Genomic DNA, 19,923 nt, shown 5'->3' with positions numbered 1-19,923 from the left:
GAATGAAACTAGCTTCCATCTTGATCACTCCAGCTCGACAGCCCATGTTAAGTGCAATGACAACTTCCAAAGTATCTCAGACCTCTAGACTGCCCAGGTCCATTTCCTAAAGGTCACCTTAGCAACTTCAACTACATGGTGATAGCTCTGAAGCAGAACAAGGAATTTACAGGTGTGCTTGTTCTGCTCACTGCAGCTAGATGTGGACATATGTGAACTAGTTACACTGTAGTGTGTAGAGCAAACACATTTTGAGTATTTGAACTGGACTCTTTTTGTGTTTTCACAAAAAAAGGATCTAGTCATCGTGTTTCTATAGTGGGATGATTTATTACTATTATTCATACGATGACTAGAGTTCTTTCCATTATGCTGGAAAAGTATTGATTTTGTTGAATTTACTACAAATTCATACTAGTAAAGGAGACCAGAATTTGACCCGATAAGGGCAGAATCTGTGATTTTCTATATGTATAAGCATCCATGAATAATTTTTATCTTTTGGGTATAGTATCAGCTCTATATTTAATGCAAATTGATACAAAATAAGATAATAAAAATCATTCTATGATGTCTTACAGATCCTATTCAATATACTAAAACTATGGCACTTCTAGGTATTTGCCTTTTTTGAGTAGGTACTGCAATCTCTGATAAATTTTATGGTGTTTTTCTAGTTTAAACCAGATTTGAACTCCTGTATTTAGAGGTCAAATGTTAATATATTAACCTAATTCATTACAATGCCCCTAATATATTGAACTTAAATATTTCCCAGGTTCTTTGTGTTGATTAGATGGAAGTTTAATGTTCTCATTATGAACTAATACTCACAAGAGAGAACAGTGATGAAATGAGACTAATATTGCAAATTGTACTCTTTAAATGAATGCAGCACAGGAAGGTGAAATTAGTTTTTTCTTAGATGTTTATGTTATAATGGAAGATATTTCTTGTATTGGTTCATTTGAACTATTTGTCACATTATGCTAATTGTTTTAGCCAAAGGTATTTTTGAGCTTCAAACAAGACCAAAGTTTGTGAATAACTGTTTGGTTCCTACAGAAAAAATCCACTCCTTACTGGAGAAGAGACCCAACAGCTTCCTATGTGCCCTCGTTTGCTAGCTAAATTTGTACCAGATGCTGAGACAAACTCTGGCTTAGGAAATAATGCCTGGAAGTAAGCCAGATAAGAGTATAAAAACGTAGGCAGGAACTTTTACTGACCCTTTACCTTGAAAGTTCTGTAATAAAGTTCTCTTCATATAAAAAGAGCAGTAAACTAACTTAGAAATTACAGTACGTTATATTGTTACATTAAGAATTTCACACTTTATGTAACAGGCCCTAATCGTAAGTATTTAGGAAGTTACTTTCCAATCCATTCTTTTTAAACTGGTGTATTTCCTTCTTAAACCCTTTGAAACCTTGGAGAAAATATTACTATTTAGCTTTACAGGATTCACACACTGGATGAGGGAATCTTGATAAAAAAACTAAATACAAATAAGCATGTTAATGAACTCCAGATGAGAAGTGTATCACGTTTTATCTACATAAGAGCCAGTGGTGGAAAACATCCAGAAAAATCTGCTTAGTGTACATTTTCTTAATCATGAGGAACAATGTGCTGCTTCTTGTTACATTAGTTCTTTACCCTCTGAGAAATCATATAGGGAGAAAGAAGGGAGTGGGGGACAAAGAGCAAGAGAGATTGTATTTACCTGAAAATTCCTGGATTTGAGAATCTTCTACTTCAAATAACAACTCATCATGAATCTGGGCAATTAACCTGAAAAATTTCAGACACTTCAGATAACATATGCAATAAATATCTAACAGTGCTTTCCATTCTTATCATCAACTAATTGTCACACACACAATGGATATATTAAAGTGAAAATAAACATCCTAAGCACATGAAAAAATCATTAATGGAGTCAAAAGGATTGGCACTCCACATATTCTGAAAGGCCATGGTCATAAACCCAAACTGTGCTTACTAGCTTATAAATGTCGTTCAGGGATTTGATGATGTGACAAAGTATTACTTAAAACCAATGTAATTTGCAGAAAATTGCAAGAAATTATAGAGACAGGTTATGTTTTGTTAATATAGTTTGCTTCTTTCAAGTTGAGCTGGAATAAATGTGGTTGCAAATGGTTGGTTTTACTAATGCAAATTAGCTCAATAGTAAGAATATTTGGCTCACTGGTACATCAATATTAAGTCCTAATGGACCAGTGCCTTGGGTCCTTTCCACCATATAATCTTTTCATTTAAGTGTAAAGTGGGTGTCCTCGTGGGGACGAACAAGTGGGTTGAGGAATGAAAGCACAAAGATACACCTGATGTGTTGCCTCTATGACCAGGACAGTTGCCTTCATAAGGACAGAGTGGACAGCTGAAAGCAGTAATATCTTCAGAGCCACACAACTATACCTACCCGAGCTCTTCAGTTAGAGCTGTTTTGTAATGAATTTATACTGCTGCTTATTTTTCTCTTTGTCTGTATTAGTTCTATATCAATAGGTCTCTTGCATATGGACTGTGACTTAACTGTTCAGTGTTTAGTTGAATAGCACCCTAAACTGTTGGTTTGGGTGCAAAAGTACTTTCACAATGGAAATAATAAATGCATTTGACTGAATCAAGACCAAAATAGATATGATCTAACACATATAATCCATGCATATCGTTCTCAGTCAGGAAGAAAAAATACCACATATCTAATTAGACTGTATTCCTACTAGGTTTATTTTATTACTTCTTTAATTATTGTAGCTGGGAGTCTAAGTCATGAAACTGTACCACTTATTTCCAAATCACTTTGCAATTTGTATATAACATATTAAATGCCCATTGTACACTTCTCTTAACACCCTGCATTAATTCAAGCAAATAATTCTTTACAAATGGCTGAAACATCAATATGGTTACTACTTATAATTTTTCACAGCTTTCAGGAAAATATCCTAAGATAGTTTCACACTGCCTTAAATTACAATGTGACATTGACTAACAGTGTGGTGAGCTCTAATAATAGATCTTAAATTATTAGTCACTTACAACACAGTCAGAAGCAGAGTGAAACAGATTAACATATTTCTAATAGGAAATTAGGACACAGGATACAAAAAGAAATAGATGAAAAGACCAGGATCATCTGTAGCAAGAGAATATAGTTACATGAAAAGTTATGATTTCCAATGCAAGTAAATTAATTAAAGCAAGAAATTCCTCGTAATAATTGAAATGACATGTAAAAAGATATAAACCAGCAAGAACTGTGAACATTAAATATTAATAAAATGTGAATCAATGCAATAAGTGAAAAAAACTGCATTGATTAAACCAGTTCAATAAAAATGGGATGGATAGACTGGTTATTATTTGTACCAGATTAGTGTCTCATGCCTTCATTCAGGACTAAAGCACCATGTATTGTGAATATTTGGTAAGGAAAAATCCTTTCTTAGAAAAACTTTCAATGTAGATTAAAAATTTTAATATAAATTTATCGGGATTTAGGAATGGAGAAAAAATAATTACATTTTCAAAACCACTCAGCATTGGATCAACTGATCACCTCATCTCCACACTAAAAGTAAAACCAAGTTCAGGAGGAGCAGGGTTGGACCAGAGATCAGTGCTACCTTATGTCAATCGGAAAACCTGTGAATTGAACTTAAAATTTCTGTCTGGACACCACCATGGACTTGACGCAACTCTACATGCTAAAGTTTATTTACAGAAAGCAGCACAACTATTTTAGCTTGGTTCTCCACCTGGGCTAAAGGACCCCATTTCTCAGCGCTTATCATCCTGAACATCACAGCCTACCAGCTCATTATATTGCCAGTCAACTGAGGAACTGCACAGTTGCAGAATTACATCTACCCCATCTTAAACATCTAGCGATTAATTTGAGGTTCAGGACAATATTCTGTCTGCTGAAACTCAGAACTAGAAGTTAACATTGCTGGTTCTCTGCTAGCTCTGCTACTCTCCTGCTAAGCAACTCACATTCGGTTAGAAATGGGGATAATATTTATCTCACAGATGTATCTTATCACACAAGATCTAAGAGGTAAGTATGCCTAACACACTTCTATTTCTGAATGAAAGATAAGTTTAAATTAACAATAAATATGATTTCCTAGCTTGAATCTGAGACGTGGAGTAGTATACACTATTTCCTCCTTAATGTTCATCAAACAAGTTAGATAATTTTTTTTATGATTTCTTATCTCTTTTTCTTACCCATCTCACATCAACTTAATGTGTTCTACTCTTGCAGGTTTACAGTACAAGGACACTTGCATTTTTTCAGAGTTGTTAAATTAATAATACTTGCATGCAATATGCTGTTCCACAGAAGGAAGCATTCAATTTGACATCGATACAGATGAAAGAAAAAATTGAAGCAAATTATACATTCAAAATTCATGTCTTTCACCATTCCAGTGCATGCACCCACCTGCCCATTGCACACCTCGAGTGAAAGAAGTTTGAAAAAAATTCCACACTTTTGCTTAATAGTTTAAGCGAATGATCTTCACTTTGAAGCAATAATTGAAATAGCAAGCTCCTCTCATTATCTCTTGCTAAAAGGTATGGCAAACTAGACTAGAAACTGAAAACCAGGCAAAGACCAGTATTTTTGTTGTTCTACGGATAAGAATGCCTTTGATTTACAAGCTAATATTTTATTAACTATTTTCTTGATTGCCAGCAGTTTAGGCATCATTTTTGATGAGTACACACAATTTCTTTTATTGAGAAACATGACCTGCATCTGAGTAGGACTGTTGTGTGCAATGGAGCTACTGCTACAACCTGCACCTTCAAATGCAGAAGTATTTCTGTGATTGCCAGTCTGAATACGGTTTTTGACATCAGTCAAAAATATCCTTCTTAAACTATTACGCTGCACTATAGAACTATAAAAAGAAAATCTTTTTTATTCTCTTCAGCACTACAGTCACGATTCTTCCAGTTTCCTATGAAACAGCACAGAGACTAAACTTCTCAGGCCTTCAATGCATTCACTCAGTTATCATTACTATATCATAATCACATTATTGACTTACATGTGCCAAAACAAATTAAACTATCATCAAGAGATTCTTTCTCATAGTATTCTATTTATGTGGCCATATTGCCTCATTATATTATATTTTTTCCTAGTACCAGACCATTTGTCTAATATAAGAACAAATTAAGATTTGTTTGTTACTATAAAGCAATATATTCCAAGTCTGGACCTCTCTGTTCTAAAGTATAGAATTGCAAATTTTTCCATGACTACTTCAAATGCGTTGCCTAGAAATAAGTACACTATTGAATTGACTTAAGCAAAACAGCTATTACCTTATTGGTGAGCAACTGTATTTCTTTACCATTAAAGGAAACAACATTTTGTCTCAACTGCAAACGAGAGTGCTGTGGTATGACATGCTGCAGACTCTATTGTAGGAACATCCCATAAAAGAGGCCAGTGTAGGATAGGGAAAAAAAATGCAAGATCATCATAAGTCTTTCTCAGAAGCTGTTTTTTAACAGCCATATGCAGTGTTTCAGGCCATTACAATGTGCCAAGAGATGCTCAAACTAATTAAATTCTTGCTCCTTTGATAGTCAAAGGACTAAGGTAGGTTCTGAGTTAGATGTTCTGAATTGAAATCTGGAAAACCCCAACTCTTTGAATTAACTTTGCAGGGGTACCACCTCCTAAAACAGATACCTACATTAGATACCTGAAGTTAGACAAAGAACAGTCCTCTGCACATTTTTGTGGTACATTTTTGTATCACCAAGGAAATTTTTACTGCTGTTAACGACACAACAAAGGCATGACAATGTCTAATTTTCTAGGCTGGTCTGCATGAAGATAATACAAAACATGAACCACCAATGAATTCCTACAGACTAACTGTTGGTTCATTTACTCTGTTGTTTGGTAGCAGGCAATCTGAACCCACCACACGCCCATTCCAGGACTCACCTTAATCTCAATCACTGTCTCTGTTCACCTCCCTCACCACAGCCCCTGACACTCCCATGCGAGGTCTAAGCAGAAGCAGCACAAAGGAAGGGAATGAGACAAGCTAAGCCACATGTATAAGGTGCTGAGTATATTGCTTAAAGAATATCTGAGAGGAGCTGCCATATTACATCAAGCTGGCTGGTTTAAGAGTTTGAACAGAAAATAAATTAAAACAAGGTTTAAAATTGGGTAACTGGGAAGCTTTAAATAAGAAAGTCTGATTGTTACTCATAATGCAGTTGGACTTGATCTTATGGGTCTTTTCCAACCTAATTGATTCTATGATTCTGTAAGGAATTATGGGCACCTTATTCTGACTAAGAACCAGGCTGAGAGCCCAGACTAAAATAGTTTAAGATGCTTCCTGTTGGTTAGCACTACATCTTCAGAAAAAAAAAAATAAAATATGCTGTGTCACCATCAGGTTGCCTGATTCTGAGCTAGAGTACTCAAGTGTAAAAATTCCATGAAAAATTACACATTTTATTTCTAATTTGAAGACAAGCTGAGAATTAAATTATAGCTGAACAAGAGATTTCCTAAGTCAAAGGATTCTTTTTGGAGAAGGAACAAAAAAGCTAAGTTATTTGGAATCCACCATAGCTCATTTGAGGAAAAATTCTAGTTAAACTTAAAAAAAATCCTATAATGTATTACTTAATAACATAAGACAATGTGAATAGCTAAGTTTTTACATAGGTACAATAAAAAGAAGTATAAACATAAGAAAAGTTACTAAAAGCACACTACTTTAAAAGGAGTATTAATGATCACTCAGTAGCGCAATAAACATTTAGAAATACCTAAAAAAACCCCAGTAATTTTCTATTCACACATGGTTTTCTTCTTATTGAAAAAAGCATCATGTCTCTGATCATTGAAATTAATACCATTTTCTGATATAACAGCATTAGATTTTAAATCCCAAATATTAATATTGTCTGTCATCCCCTCTTTTGATGAATAAAATAAATATCCAACTAGTAACTCCACATTTTTTCAGAAACCTCTAAAAGCATAATGTGAGACTTCAAAATTGCAGATAGGAAGGTACATGGTTAAAAGCTTTGTATATAATGATAAGCTTAAAAAAATTCCCAGAAAAGCTAAAAAGCTGTTAAGTGGTTAGAAAAAAATGATAAATAGAATAAGATATTTTGAAATCAGACAAATGGGGGCATGTGGAAAAAAAAAAAAAAAACCAAATGAAAAGGTGTTCTATGTTCTGTAACTGAAAAACAAGAACTTAATTTTGAGCCATGAAATTTTGAGAAATTCAGACTTGATAAAATCTTATTTAATAAAATATTGGTTTAAAAGGTATGTAATGAAACACATTGCCAGAAAAAGCCAGAATGGTTGCTCATGTAACAAACACTTATATGGATTTCAAGAAGAGTTAGAAATTATGACATATAATGATTTTGGGGGAAGACTTTTAAATGTTCTGTTTCAGAACTTAGACTCATTCCCACAATGAGAGCAAGAGAAAAATCTGCAGACAGACAGGCTATCCTGCTACAAATCTTACACCTTCTTCCTGAAGCATCTGCTGCTGGCCACACTCTGCAAAAAAGGACCAGATGGATGTTGGATCTGATTCTTCTTAGAAATCTCTATGTTCCCTACACTAAAGCTTTTTATATTTTTTCTGGTACTACTAATACTACCTGTGTCACAGTTTCCCCCCAGAAGAAGCACACAGATTCCAGTGGAGAGAATGCCTATTAAGTTGTCATATAACTAAGAAAGAAGGTGACAATAATTTTGTAACAATTCGTAGATTTTTCACCTTTCTTTTGAAGCTGCATCTATAAGGATTTCTAATGTGGTAGTATAAAAGCTATAGTTTAAGATATATCATGCCTGCATAGATGTTACCTGCATTATCTTTAAGCTATCTCTTTCAGTATTTCCATAATAAAGACTAAGATATTTTAACTATAAAAATTCAGCTAACTTGTGAAATTTGTTTTCTCGGCAGCTACATCATGAAGAGCAGGAAGCTGAACAGATGGTTAACTAAAGAAAATAGAATTTTCACATGTACCCGAAGTGTTTTAAAACATACCAATCTAAATGGTGACCTACAAAACGTTTTTATAAATGAAAATTATTTATTTGTGTTGAATGATGCACATAAACGCACATTGAAAAACCTGCTACATCATGAATGTCCTTTTTGGCTGTGATATTTAAGCATATTAAATATATTTAGATCTATCAGCCTTCCAGTACCTGAAGGGAGCCTACAGGAAGGCTGGGGAGAACCTGTTTAGAAAGGCCTGTAGTGACAGGACAAGGGGAAATGGCTTCAAGCTGGAGGGGAACAGATTTAGATTGGAGATTAGGAACAAGTTCTTTACCGTGAGGGTGGTGGAGCACTGGAACAGGTTGCCCAGGGAGGTGGTTGAGGCCCCTTCCCTGGAGATATTCAAGTAGAGGCTCGACGAGGCCCTGGGCAACCTGGTCTAGTTGGGGGTGTCCCTGCTGACTGTGGGGAGGTCGGACTAGATGACCCTTGGAGGTTCCTTCCGGCCTGGGAAATTCTATGATTCTATGATTCTATCTATAAACAATAAATCATTCCAACTTGCTCTGGCTCACTATGCACAAAGCGTTCAGGTAACAGTTCATCATCTTGTGAATACATGCAAAATACTTCTTTGAATGCTTGAGGAAAGCAATGATTTTGCTAAGTCGCAGCACAACTAGAATTACAATGTTATTTGGCTGCTTTGGGAAGCAAAAAGCTACATATTGGAGTGAGACAGCAGCTATGGAGAGCTCACAAGTCATTTCTGACACAGCATGTATCTGTGAAACAAAAATCTTGTTCTCCTCTCAAACAGAATCCAAAGCTTTTATCTTTCCCTTGTGATTCTATTTCTCCAGTATTAGGCTAAGGGTAAAAGTTGGCAATATTGCTAGAGTTAAGCCCTTAAAGCAGATCTGCAACCATATACTGGGAATTGTGGGCAGACTAATTTTCTTGAAAATCCTAGATAACTGGTACAGAAGAAACAGGATTAAAACCAATTCTTTAATTCTTGAAGAAACAGATAAAGGGACAGAAGATTTATGCCCAGAACTAAAGAAAATCATCACACACAGTAGCAGCATTAAGCAGTTCACTAACTGTTGAAGCTATGATGTAATCAACAAGTTGGTTTTATTAGTATATCCTTTTGTATGAGTCTGAGAAACAATAAGCAGTCAATAAACTACTAATGCTTGAATCCCTACACACCTTATAAAAATACCTCTAGGTTCTTGTGTCTAACTAAAATTGAAGCCACTTCCAACAAATGAATTATTTGTGATTTATCACATAATTTGTATCTGAAAAAAATCCAGTTCACATAACACAACGATTGTTCCTGGGACAATTAGGGCTGTTTTCAACTAATGTAGCTATCTGTGAAGAAGCAAACTGCATTTACAGTTCACCAACTCAGAAAATCATTAGGTTGATTGAAGTGTTTGTTCCTTGAGGAAGACATACCAAACCTCCAACATCCATTGCTATTGAAAAGCAGCTGGGAGCAAGCAAATAAGATCCTGCCTTTTCCTTTCATTTGCTGGTGGCTACTCCTTTTCAGATCATTCTTTTATATCCGGCCTGTGGCTGAACCTGTGCCTTTAACTAGGCTCCAGACATGCTGAGAAGTAAAGCTGTGTGTTTGTGGCACAGGTCCAGTGCTGAAGGAACAATAAATGGGTGAGAAAGCTCAACTGCTGGATTCACACCAAATTACTCAGTAGTTCTGTAGATTTGATAAATTTAATTTGCATGTTGTTGGGATATTATCATCTTTAATGACTTTCTGAGAAGTCCATGTAGCACTAGGTACACTTTGGGTAACATCAGTGCATCTTCAGCTTATGAAGTAATCTATAGGCAGCAATACTTTCACAATCTGCCAGCATCCTCCTTTCTCACTAAGTTCCCACGTGCCTGCCACCACAATGATGTTTTAAACGCTGAAAACAACTACAACTGTCCATTTGAGTTCACTGAATACCTTTCCTCTCACCAGTTCCACAAACCTTTCTTTCAACTGCTACTGTATGCCTTGATCTCACTTCAGAAGTTTCTTTGCTATCAACTGCCTGCAGGAAACATCATGTGGAGGTTCAGTGAATTATATCAGACAGGTAAAAGCTGGCACTTGAATAATTTATGTCAGCCGCACATTTTCAGTAAGTAACTTGGCCATCAGCAGCAGAACTGCATCTTAACAAAGATCTAGGTAATGTGGAGGAAGTCTGAAGGAATTATTTTGATTACTCGTCAGTGCCACACAAAATGCAGAGATGTTAACACTGATGCCAGCAGCTAACCCATACTAATATCAGTTCCTTATCATATGTATTGCATCTAACGCTACTGTGCCCCATTTCTGTAAAATTATTTCCAAGTAACTGATTGACTTTTTATTGTCAACAGCATCAATTGCTAGGCTGGCATTTGAATTAAAAGATGAAGAAATACAAAATGAAAAATGAGACTGCTAGTTGACAGAACTGCCATTGATCAGTCACAGTGGAATACATTGTTTCGTCGAGAGGGCCTCTCTGATGAAGCATCATGAAAATGTAATTTGATTATCTTTCCCCAGCTTCCAAAGGCACTATCAATGTGCAAGCAATAACTGAAAATATACTGACTACTAGTCCCTCAAAAATGAAGCTTCATACTATTGGGTCAGAGCTTGCTCACAGCTGAATGGCTCACAGCCTATGAAAAATGAATGCAGTGCTGTCACTGGAGATGACTGCAAACATACCTGCAAACTAACACTAAAACCTGTAAAACCTTATCTAGATTTTTTTATATATATAATTTATTTCCAAGGTAAGGAAGACAAAATGCTGAGGGTTAGTCAATATTTGCCTATGCCTTATAGGAGGTACTGTCTCATAGTGTAAACATGGGGCTCATAATCACTTCTAAAGCATATATAAAATATATTTCTCTTTGATATGTTGTTCAAAGTGAAAACCCTGTTTCCAAAATTAGAAGTTCTAATAGGGAAAAAAAATTACTTACACGTGGGTGAAGATAGAATAAAAGATAGTAGTGTGCTATCTTTGGAATGAATATGATCTGATGTGATGATAATAGGAGATTGATTATATTTTTCTTTTTGGAAGAGCCAGTGTGCATTCCTACTGTTACAACAACAGCACCAATTATGTATACACTTCCTTTTAACAATATTTTTCAAAGTGATTTACAAAGGATGTTGGGATCATTATCCTGACTTGACTGATAAGAAAACCAAGAAACAGGCTGCTGAAAAAATAACTAAACTGAATGTCACCTGGCAGACAAGTGGAAATATAAATTTTCAAGTTTCAGTCGTGCATCCTATAGGCAAGACCACAGTGAGGCTTTCAAATGCCACCGTCCAATCAGGTGAGTGTTCACAGAATTTATAAAGGCATTGATTGTACTTTTCTGACAAACCTGGCTTGTAAGTACCTACTAAATATTACAGCAAGGAGCCATTAGTGACTATTAAAAGGTTCTCCTTTAGCAAAGCAATCCAGTTGTCTATGGCTGGCTGGAGTTCAAAATTCCAGTTTGAAACAGTCTGTCTCTTTTAGATGCCCTTGCAGTCTTCGTCTGTCCCAGCTGTGACATTTATGATAGGAATAAGAAGAATAGGCAGTGATACTTTTCTGATGTGTGGTGCTTTCACAACACAAGGAAATTCAACATGTAAAACTTCGGTACCTCCTTATGTCTGTGAGCTCCTTAGCCATTTAGTGACACTACTGCTTTTAAAGAAATAGTTTTGAGAAAGGACAACTCAAGTAAAACCTTCTGTTGAGAGAGGAAAACATTGACGAGCTTTATCAGACACAGCATTAGTCGCAAAAAGTGTTGGCTTTCTCAGGATTAAAATAAACAGCTAGCTATTGAACCTAAAGACCTGTGCACTAGGTATGACCTGCAGAAGGGAGTATGTTCTTTGCCCTCTCACCACCTCTGCTTGCCTCTTCCATTAAAGACTCTTGCCTGCCTGTCCCAGAAGGCAGCTGCTCTATTGCTAATCTAACTCAAACTTACACCTGCTACGGGAATTTTCAACCAGGCCACAGCTGCCAGAATCTGGTCTCTTCGTACAACTCAGGCAGCAGAAAGAATTATAATCAGTGCAGAGAATCTGCCCCAAAATGTCCAATGCAGTATGTTATAGTACATCATCCAACATTTAACACATAAATGTATCATTGAATGTGTGCAGTATCTCCACCAAAGAACAATTTCCCATTTCAGACTTGTACTAGCAGGCTGCAGGCCACATATTTCCTTTTTTTTTTTGGTAATAATTCACCAGTATTTTCTCAAAAAGTTGCAAGAATACTTAAGTGTTACCCAGAACAAGTTTTATTTTTGGCATAGGAGTGACTCTACTTTTGAATTCAACACATGCAATTTATATTTGTAATTAGAAACTACATTTTGAAACATTGATCAAATAAGACAATGCTGCTATGTGTAAATGACGCACACACACAAATACGCAGAGTATTTCTAGGGCTGGATATTACACATAATTGTAAAGTATGCTTGGAAGGCCAAACCCTGTTACTTTGTGGTGACCTAAATTCCCACGGAAGTACTTAACACATGATTGCCACAGCTAAGTTTTTATGATTTCCCCTTCTGGATGACAACAGAAACACTGATATTCTGCACTACCTACTATTTCTGCTTTTATCAAAAGCAAAAATTCATGTTCTGCTGGATTGTTTACTACAGCATTATAAAATATGAGAACATTTGTTTGGGTTTTTTTCTGTACGGTTGCCTTCAAAGTATCTTTCTACTGTAGCAAATAATAATGCTTACTAACTCTCTGCACCATCCCCCTCCAGCCTTTATTACAGGAAAAGCAGACTTCGTTCTTTCTGCCAGTGGCATAAAAATCTTGAGGACATTCTGTGATCTCCTACCCAACTACAAGCAGTCACAACAGAAGAGAAGCGTGATGATCTAGCTTTCCTTTAGCAAAGGAAAGCCATCTATACAAGAATAAAAAAATGTTCATTTATTTTGCTTGAGCACTGGTTTCCTGATTCCTGTTTTTTTCCCAGCCCATTGAATGTTCAACTCCCCTTGTACAATAGACTCAAAATACAGGAAGGATATGATCGGTGGGCTTGATTTCAAAGATGCGGAACTACCGCTGAACTCGATCTGACTGAGCCTAAATGGCCCCAGGGTACTTCATCGCCTTGGGATGGATTTACAGATCCAACCATTTAAGCACAAAGATGTAGCTTTGAATTTATAAAACCATCCCACAAGTCCTCGCTTGCTAAAAGATTCAGAGGCATCCATGATATTTCTACAGCTGCTTAAAATGCCAGAAACACATTAATTTCAACTAATTTTGTTTTAAAATCAAAGTTTTGCAGTTATTCATCACTCACCTGGCTGTTAATGTAGGAGAAATGACAACAGAAGTAAAAATCTCCACCATAGCCATTTTACAAAGATCAGCTGCAGATCCTATGAAAACAAATGATATGCATTTAATTTAAAGCACACAGAAGGAAAATGTTTCTCTTCAAAGTCTGGCACAGGAATGAAAAACATCAGCAGATTCTGAATTATGAGAATTTGCAGAACTAGCAGATTCAATTCATGTAATATGTGAAACAGATAATAAGATTAATAAATCACAAACTAAATAATTATATGTTAATTAAAACCACAAAATAATATGAAATTATGTGTTAATTAAATGCAAATTTGTCATGGTCATAAGTTGAAAATTGCTTTTTATAAAAACTGTCTGAAATTATCTAACTCTAAATTGGAATTAAAATTGACCTGTAAATCAATTAAAATTTAAATGACACAAAAAAACTTCATTTTATGTTTTTTCATGTTCCCATGTGTATGCAACATATCTTCATCACACTGCAGTATTAAGAGCTGCAGTGCATAAAACAGTGTCATATTACAGAATAGATTATGCATTTCTGGTTATCAGCAACAGAATGATTCTTCAGGCCTGCATTTTGGTGAAGGGGTCTGTTCTGAACCATGCAATAGGAGATTAATAGATTTTACATAGAGATTTATCAGATGAAATACAGAAACACTCCTTTAAGTAAGGACTGGAAGCCATGATTCTCCTTGTCCCATCATATATCCTAAATGTACTAGACTGTAGACATCTTCCTTTTTGCACCCAATGAACCTGGTCCACCTCCCTGCTCCTTGCAGGATTACCTAAAACTAATATATATGACTAAAGAGCGTCATCCAGATGCTCCTTGAACTCTGACAGGCTTGATGCCACAACCACTTCACTGGGGAGCCTGTTCCAGTGACTGACCACCCTCTCAGTGAAGAATCTTTTCCTAATGTCCAATCAGAACTTCCACTGATGCAGCTTCATTCCACTTCCTCGTGTCCTATGGCTGGCCACCAGACAGAGGAGATCAGCACCTCCTCCTCTGTGGCCTTCCTTGAGGAATTTGTATACTACAATGCCTTCTCTTCTCCAAGGCATCCACAAGCTTTCTCTTCTCCAAGCTGAACCAAGTGACCTCAGCCACTTCTTGTAAGTCTTGCCTTTGAGACCTTTCACTATCTTGGTTGCCCTCCTCTGGACACAGTCTAATAGTTTGATGTCCTTTTTATATTGAGATGCCAAAAACTGCACACAGTACTCAAGGTGGGGCTGCACCAGTGCAATGTTGAGTGGGAGAATCACCTCCCTCGATCAGCCAGCTACGCTGTGTTTGATGCACCCCAGGACACAGTTGACCCTTCTGGCTAAGAGAGCATATCTAAGGGATGAAGGAGAAAGACTTACCACCTCTTTTTTCCTCATGATTTTCTATCACAAACTGTCTCCTCTGAATTCCATACTGAGACTGTTTTACTCATTAGCTATACCAAGTTTGCAGTTATTCATCACCCACTGCTGATTTTTGAGATGGCTTTTGCAAATGTAGCCTCAAATACCTATCCTGTTTTCCTTTTCAAATTATGTGTCAAACTGATTCAATACAACACATTAATGGACACATTGATATAAAAAGGAAGAAAGGATGTCTCACCAAAGGTCAGGTAAATATCTTCTTAATAATTATGAGAATAAAATTATATAATTGAGCATTTATCCCATCACAATACATACATTCTATATGTATTCTTCATGAAACAACACAAAGTAATAAAATACAAAAGAATTCTCAAGATTTTTTTTTCTGAGATATAATTTTTAGAGATATTTTAATAGTTTATATTAATTTTTTTCTGGTTTTCTGGTTGATTTTGCCACAATTATAAATGAAAATTAATTGCCACAATTATAAATGAAAAATTAAAAAAAATGGTTTGCTCTATGCAGTTCAGTAGAGCTGAATTATTACTGAAGAATATTATGCTGTACATCAGTAAAGTCTGTTGAACTGGGAAATATGAAAAATAGAATGAGCGCTATGAAAGAACTGTGGAATATCTAGTTGTAGAAAGTTAAAGCTGTAACTCTACGTTTCTCTCAATATTGCATGCATCACAAGTCTTCTGCTATTAGTTGCTGCTACCATAACCAAAACACAAACTGCTTAAATTAATTAGACTATTAGATATAATTATAAAACACATATATTAAATGTAGTTTAGTACACTAACTGTGATAAAATGTTTTAGCATAATTTAGAAAGTTTTTACAGTCTTAAAATATTATCTCATATCTGAAATCCCGAAATTAAATAATGGTTGTAACCTAGAATGATTTAAAAAAAATGGGAATACTGAATATTTTAGTTTTTAATTCTTGCTTCATCACACCTTCTAATATTGCATATTTTGAATAACAGTTACGTTACAGAAAGGGACTCTTTATCAGGGAGTGTAGCGATAGGATGAGGGGTAATGGTTTTAAACTGAAAGAGGGTAGATTTAGATGAGAGATTAGGAAGAAATTCTTTCCTGTGAGGGTGGTGAGATGGTGGAACAGGTTGTCCAGGGAAGCTGTGGATGCCCCATCCCTGGAAGTGTTCAAGACCAGGCTGGATGGGGCTTTGAGCAACCTGCTCTAGTGGAAGTTGTCCCCGTCCAGGGCAGGGGTGTTGGAACTCAATGCTCTTTAAGGTCTGTTCCAACTCCAACCATTCTATTTTTCATTAGATTTTTTTTTCGTCAGATAAGCTATTATTTGAACTGACAATGAAATATGATAATCTTATTATCGTAGCTACATATGAGTGAGTGTTTCATAGACAGTCCTGTGATAGCTCTGCCTCTGCTCCGAGCTCTTTGGACAGATGGACATAAGCAAGTGCTGCTCAGAAGGCCATGTAGCTTTATTGATGCTACACTATACACTCAGCAGGACCCGCTGGATTAACTCAATGTGTATGTGCCTTCAACTGGAGAGGGCTGCTGGCCAGCTGGACTGAAACCCAGGTAAATTGAACACAAGTCTCTGGAGAAGGTTGCACAGGCATGCCCAGCGTTACAAACATGCGAGCTTTGCTGCTGATTTTATCAAGGTATTTTAAAATCCTACATTTGGGAGCTTAATACAGTAAGACAGCCATCACTTAAGCACAGTTATTATTCAAGCAACAGCATATATATCAGAATTCTAGGTCCGTATGTATACTTGCAGAGACAGTACTTTACTTAAATTCAATTAGTAATTATAAGGATTGTCAAATATGACATAAATACTCAAGTCATGTTTAAAAGGAAACTTTAAAATGAATAATTTTTGGAGAGGAAAAAAAGAAAAAACATATGAACCTTTCAAAAGGAAAATTCAAGTAACGTTATAAAAAGCACACCATTGCCATTTCTAGAAAGGACTTTTTACTTGCCTGTAAATTGTATGCTTCCAATATAACTTAATGAAAAAAGTATTAGCATCATCCAATTAAAAAAATAATTCTTCCAAGAGGTAGCTTAGTAAAGGGACCTCAGTCTTGGACTACCAGCTCAGTTTTTGGTTTTTATTTTAGGTAGTTAAATTCTGTACAAGACTGAGCCTCAAGTGATTTAAACAAGAGTATGTTAATACATCAGATTAACTAACAACTAGCACTTTATGCTGGTTTTTACATTTCCAACCTATACAGCAAGTTTGCAATGTTTTTCTCTGAAAAAAAATAGCTTTTCCTTGCTTTCCACAGAATTAAGTTTTAACATTCCTTACAAAGAATGAGTTGGATTTCAAAACAAATAATAACAATGCACAATTCTTGTGATATTGTATATTTCTTGAACTAAAGCTGTCTGGCAAAATAAAAGCTAGAATCCATAAACAGCATAATCACAGAAACCCTTTTGGAGTAACAAACTATCAAAACTAGAAAGGAAAATGTTTTAAGACAACAATATATCACTGAAGCACTGAATTTTAGATATTCTTTCTATATATAGTTTTTATCTATAACTATATTCAGCTACACACAGCACTATAGTGCCTTAGAACATTGTGTTTTATGATAGTTTACTGGCAGCTTTCAAGGTAGATAGAATACATCATTTAAACTTCTCTTTCGTAGTAAAACTCATGTCTCAGTAGTCTACTCTAGTAGACCACTAGAATAGTCATTCTTTTGAGATTATCAGAGTTGTTGTCCACCAAAGCCAAGCACAGATAAAGAGATAGGAAGGTAAGTGGAAAGGTAGACAGGCAGTTTTTTACCTTGAACAACGAAATTGACAGCCTGCCTCTCCGCTTGAGTGCGTAGCTTGTAATCCTGTGCATTGATATTCACCAGTGGTCTCTTACGCCCCATAATGGAAACCACATAACCTTGTAGGATTTAAATAGAAATTAGTATTCTTAGAGTGATTAAAATTAAATTTCAAAAATTCTTTTTTAATATAGATTTTTTAACTATGTGTTGCCTGAGTCAATTAAATATTTTGTCTTCTGAAAATAGTCAGAGCCTCTCTTATTTAAACCTCAAATGTTTATTGTATTTTTGGTCTAAGAATTATTTCATTCAGAGAATTGGTACTTGTTATACAAGAAAATTTCTGTTCATTAAAGTTATATTTTCATTAGGAATGTCTACTGACATACCAGCAAACTCTCTCTGTGGGAGATGAAACTATAAATACCTAGCAGAATTAGCTATCTATTAGCAGCCATAATTAGAGCTTTCTATGCAATGAATAGTTTACTTGGGAATAGCAAAAAAACCCCAATTTGTAGAGCAATTAAATCATTAATGAATATTTCTCAAAATTACAAAATAGTTATTGGGGAAAAAACCCAAAGTTATAACCTTTTTTCCATTTTCTTTATGTGATATTTTAATGTCCCTTTCACAGCCAGACTTTCTTACGTCTAGTGTGGAGGATTTTTTTACCTTAAAAGAAACACGTGAAAACACAATAAAAGCTTTGTGTTAGGCCTATTGATGTATTTCGCCAAAATAACTATTTTGGAGGGCAAGTAGGAGGATTTGAGAGAGGAAAAGAGATGTGAGGATCCTCTTGTCAAAATAACACACACAAAACCTTTTCTCAGCTTATCTTCAAAACTAAACTTCTTATTTTAAGGAAAATGAAAAATTATCCATTTTGAAAACATATCTTCATAACATCTTTCATTATGCTTCTGGTTACCTCGACTGTCCGTGAATTCTCATTAGATACCATGGAAGTTCAGACTGCCAAGGAGTTTCATCTCCTCTTTGGCAATCAAGACACGCAAGCACATGTGGTAAGGAGACCTCTCCAAGCACAAAGTTATGACCTTGCGATGGACAACACATACCCAGACTTATGGGATGAAGATGGTTCTGCTGATTTAATACAGCTTTCTGCAAATTAGTGTATTTCCAGGAGTGCTGATACAAAAAGAACCAGTTTTGGAACAAGGAGCTGAATTATCTGGAGGTTAGAATATTCTTTAGCAAATCAGTCTTCCTAGTTTAAGTAAGATTTTCTAAGAAGGACAGTATCTAAAGATGGAATTCTTGAAACACTAGATTGTCAGGGAAAAATAGATTTACTGTAATATCCTTATTCCTGTGTGGTATGTTTCCACAACAGAATCACCCTTGCAATACCCATAGCTGATTACCATCCCCAAACAAATGCCATCTTTCATATAACAGCGGCAGAGTATGCTTCTGCGGTCAAAGATTAATCTGCAAATACATATTTGAATGAGGTCTTAAAATAGTCTTTTTATATGTTGATCACTTCATCAAATAGCAACAGTATGATAACATATGTACTAATAAAAATATTTTCATCACAAATGAATAATCTTTATCTGTTTATCATGTCTACACGGAGTATTGGACAACCAAAACACCTAAATAACATTAGTCAGGTGGATGCTGATCACCTTTGAACCGCAGATAAGTAAAAAGAAATTATCTTATAATGAGCTCACTGGGTTGGAACGTTTTTCATTGCAAAGCTGGAATCTGAGGCAATGGGATTGAGAGGAGGAGTAAGTACTAATTAGACAAGTGTGTTTTGATGAGAATCAAGGACATTAGATATGACAGTAATCTCTACTAAATTCAAACCTGATTCTTTTTCACCGAGGTTTAGTTATTGAAATTCATTCATCTTTAAGAAAAAAACGCTGTTATTTTAAATAGATCAAAAAAAAATTAGTAAATGTGCTATATTTTTCTAAATATGTAATATTGGGCTTAATTATAGCTAAAAATAGATCTTCAGTAACTTCACTTTTGTTTAGTAATATTAATGAATGCAGGAATGCAACTGTGTGACACAATGACAGTTCATGCTTCCAGGAGATTTTGTAATCCCTACAAAGAAGGAATACTATTAATTTTCATTACTAGAAATCAGTTAGAAGTTTCTACCATGACATTCACCCATACGATGATGG

The 19,923-nt window shown here is 35.5% G+C and overlaps 1 protein-coding gene across 1 annotated transcript in view; it reads right to left on the bottom strand.

Moving 5' to 3' along the window:
- The window catches only part of POLN (polymerase (DNA directed) nu), a 110,210-nt gene that overhangs the window by 10,736 nt on the left and 79,551 nt on the right, over positions 1 to 19,923 (bottom strand). Inside the window, exons 22-24 of the mRNA XM_014936085.1 lie at positions 17,743 to 17,853; positions 13,502 to 13,580; positions 1,727 to 1,794 (exon numbers count right to left, since the gene is read on the bottom strand). Of these exons, the coding sequence (XP_014791571.1) occupies positions 1,727 to 1,794; positions 13,502 to 13,580; positions 17,743 to 17,853 (258 nt within the window). The remainder of the gene's footprint in view (positions 1 to 1,726; positions 1,795 to 13,501; positions 13,581 to 17,742; positions 17,854 to 19,923) is intronic.

This window comes from Calidris pugnax, unplaced genomic scaffold (genome assembly GCF_001431845.1).
Source record: "Calidris pugnax isolate Ruff unplaced genomic scaffold, ASM143184v1 scaffold14, whole genome shotgun sequence".
Taxonomy (NCBI): domain Eukaryota; kingdom Metazoa; phylum Chordata; class Aves; order Charadriiformes; family Scolopacidae; genus Calidris; species Calidris pugnax.
This window is presented reverse-complemented; position numbering and strand designations above follow the sequence as displayed.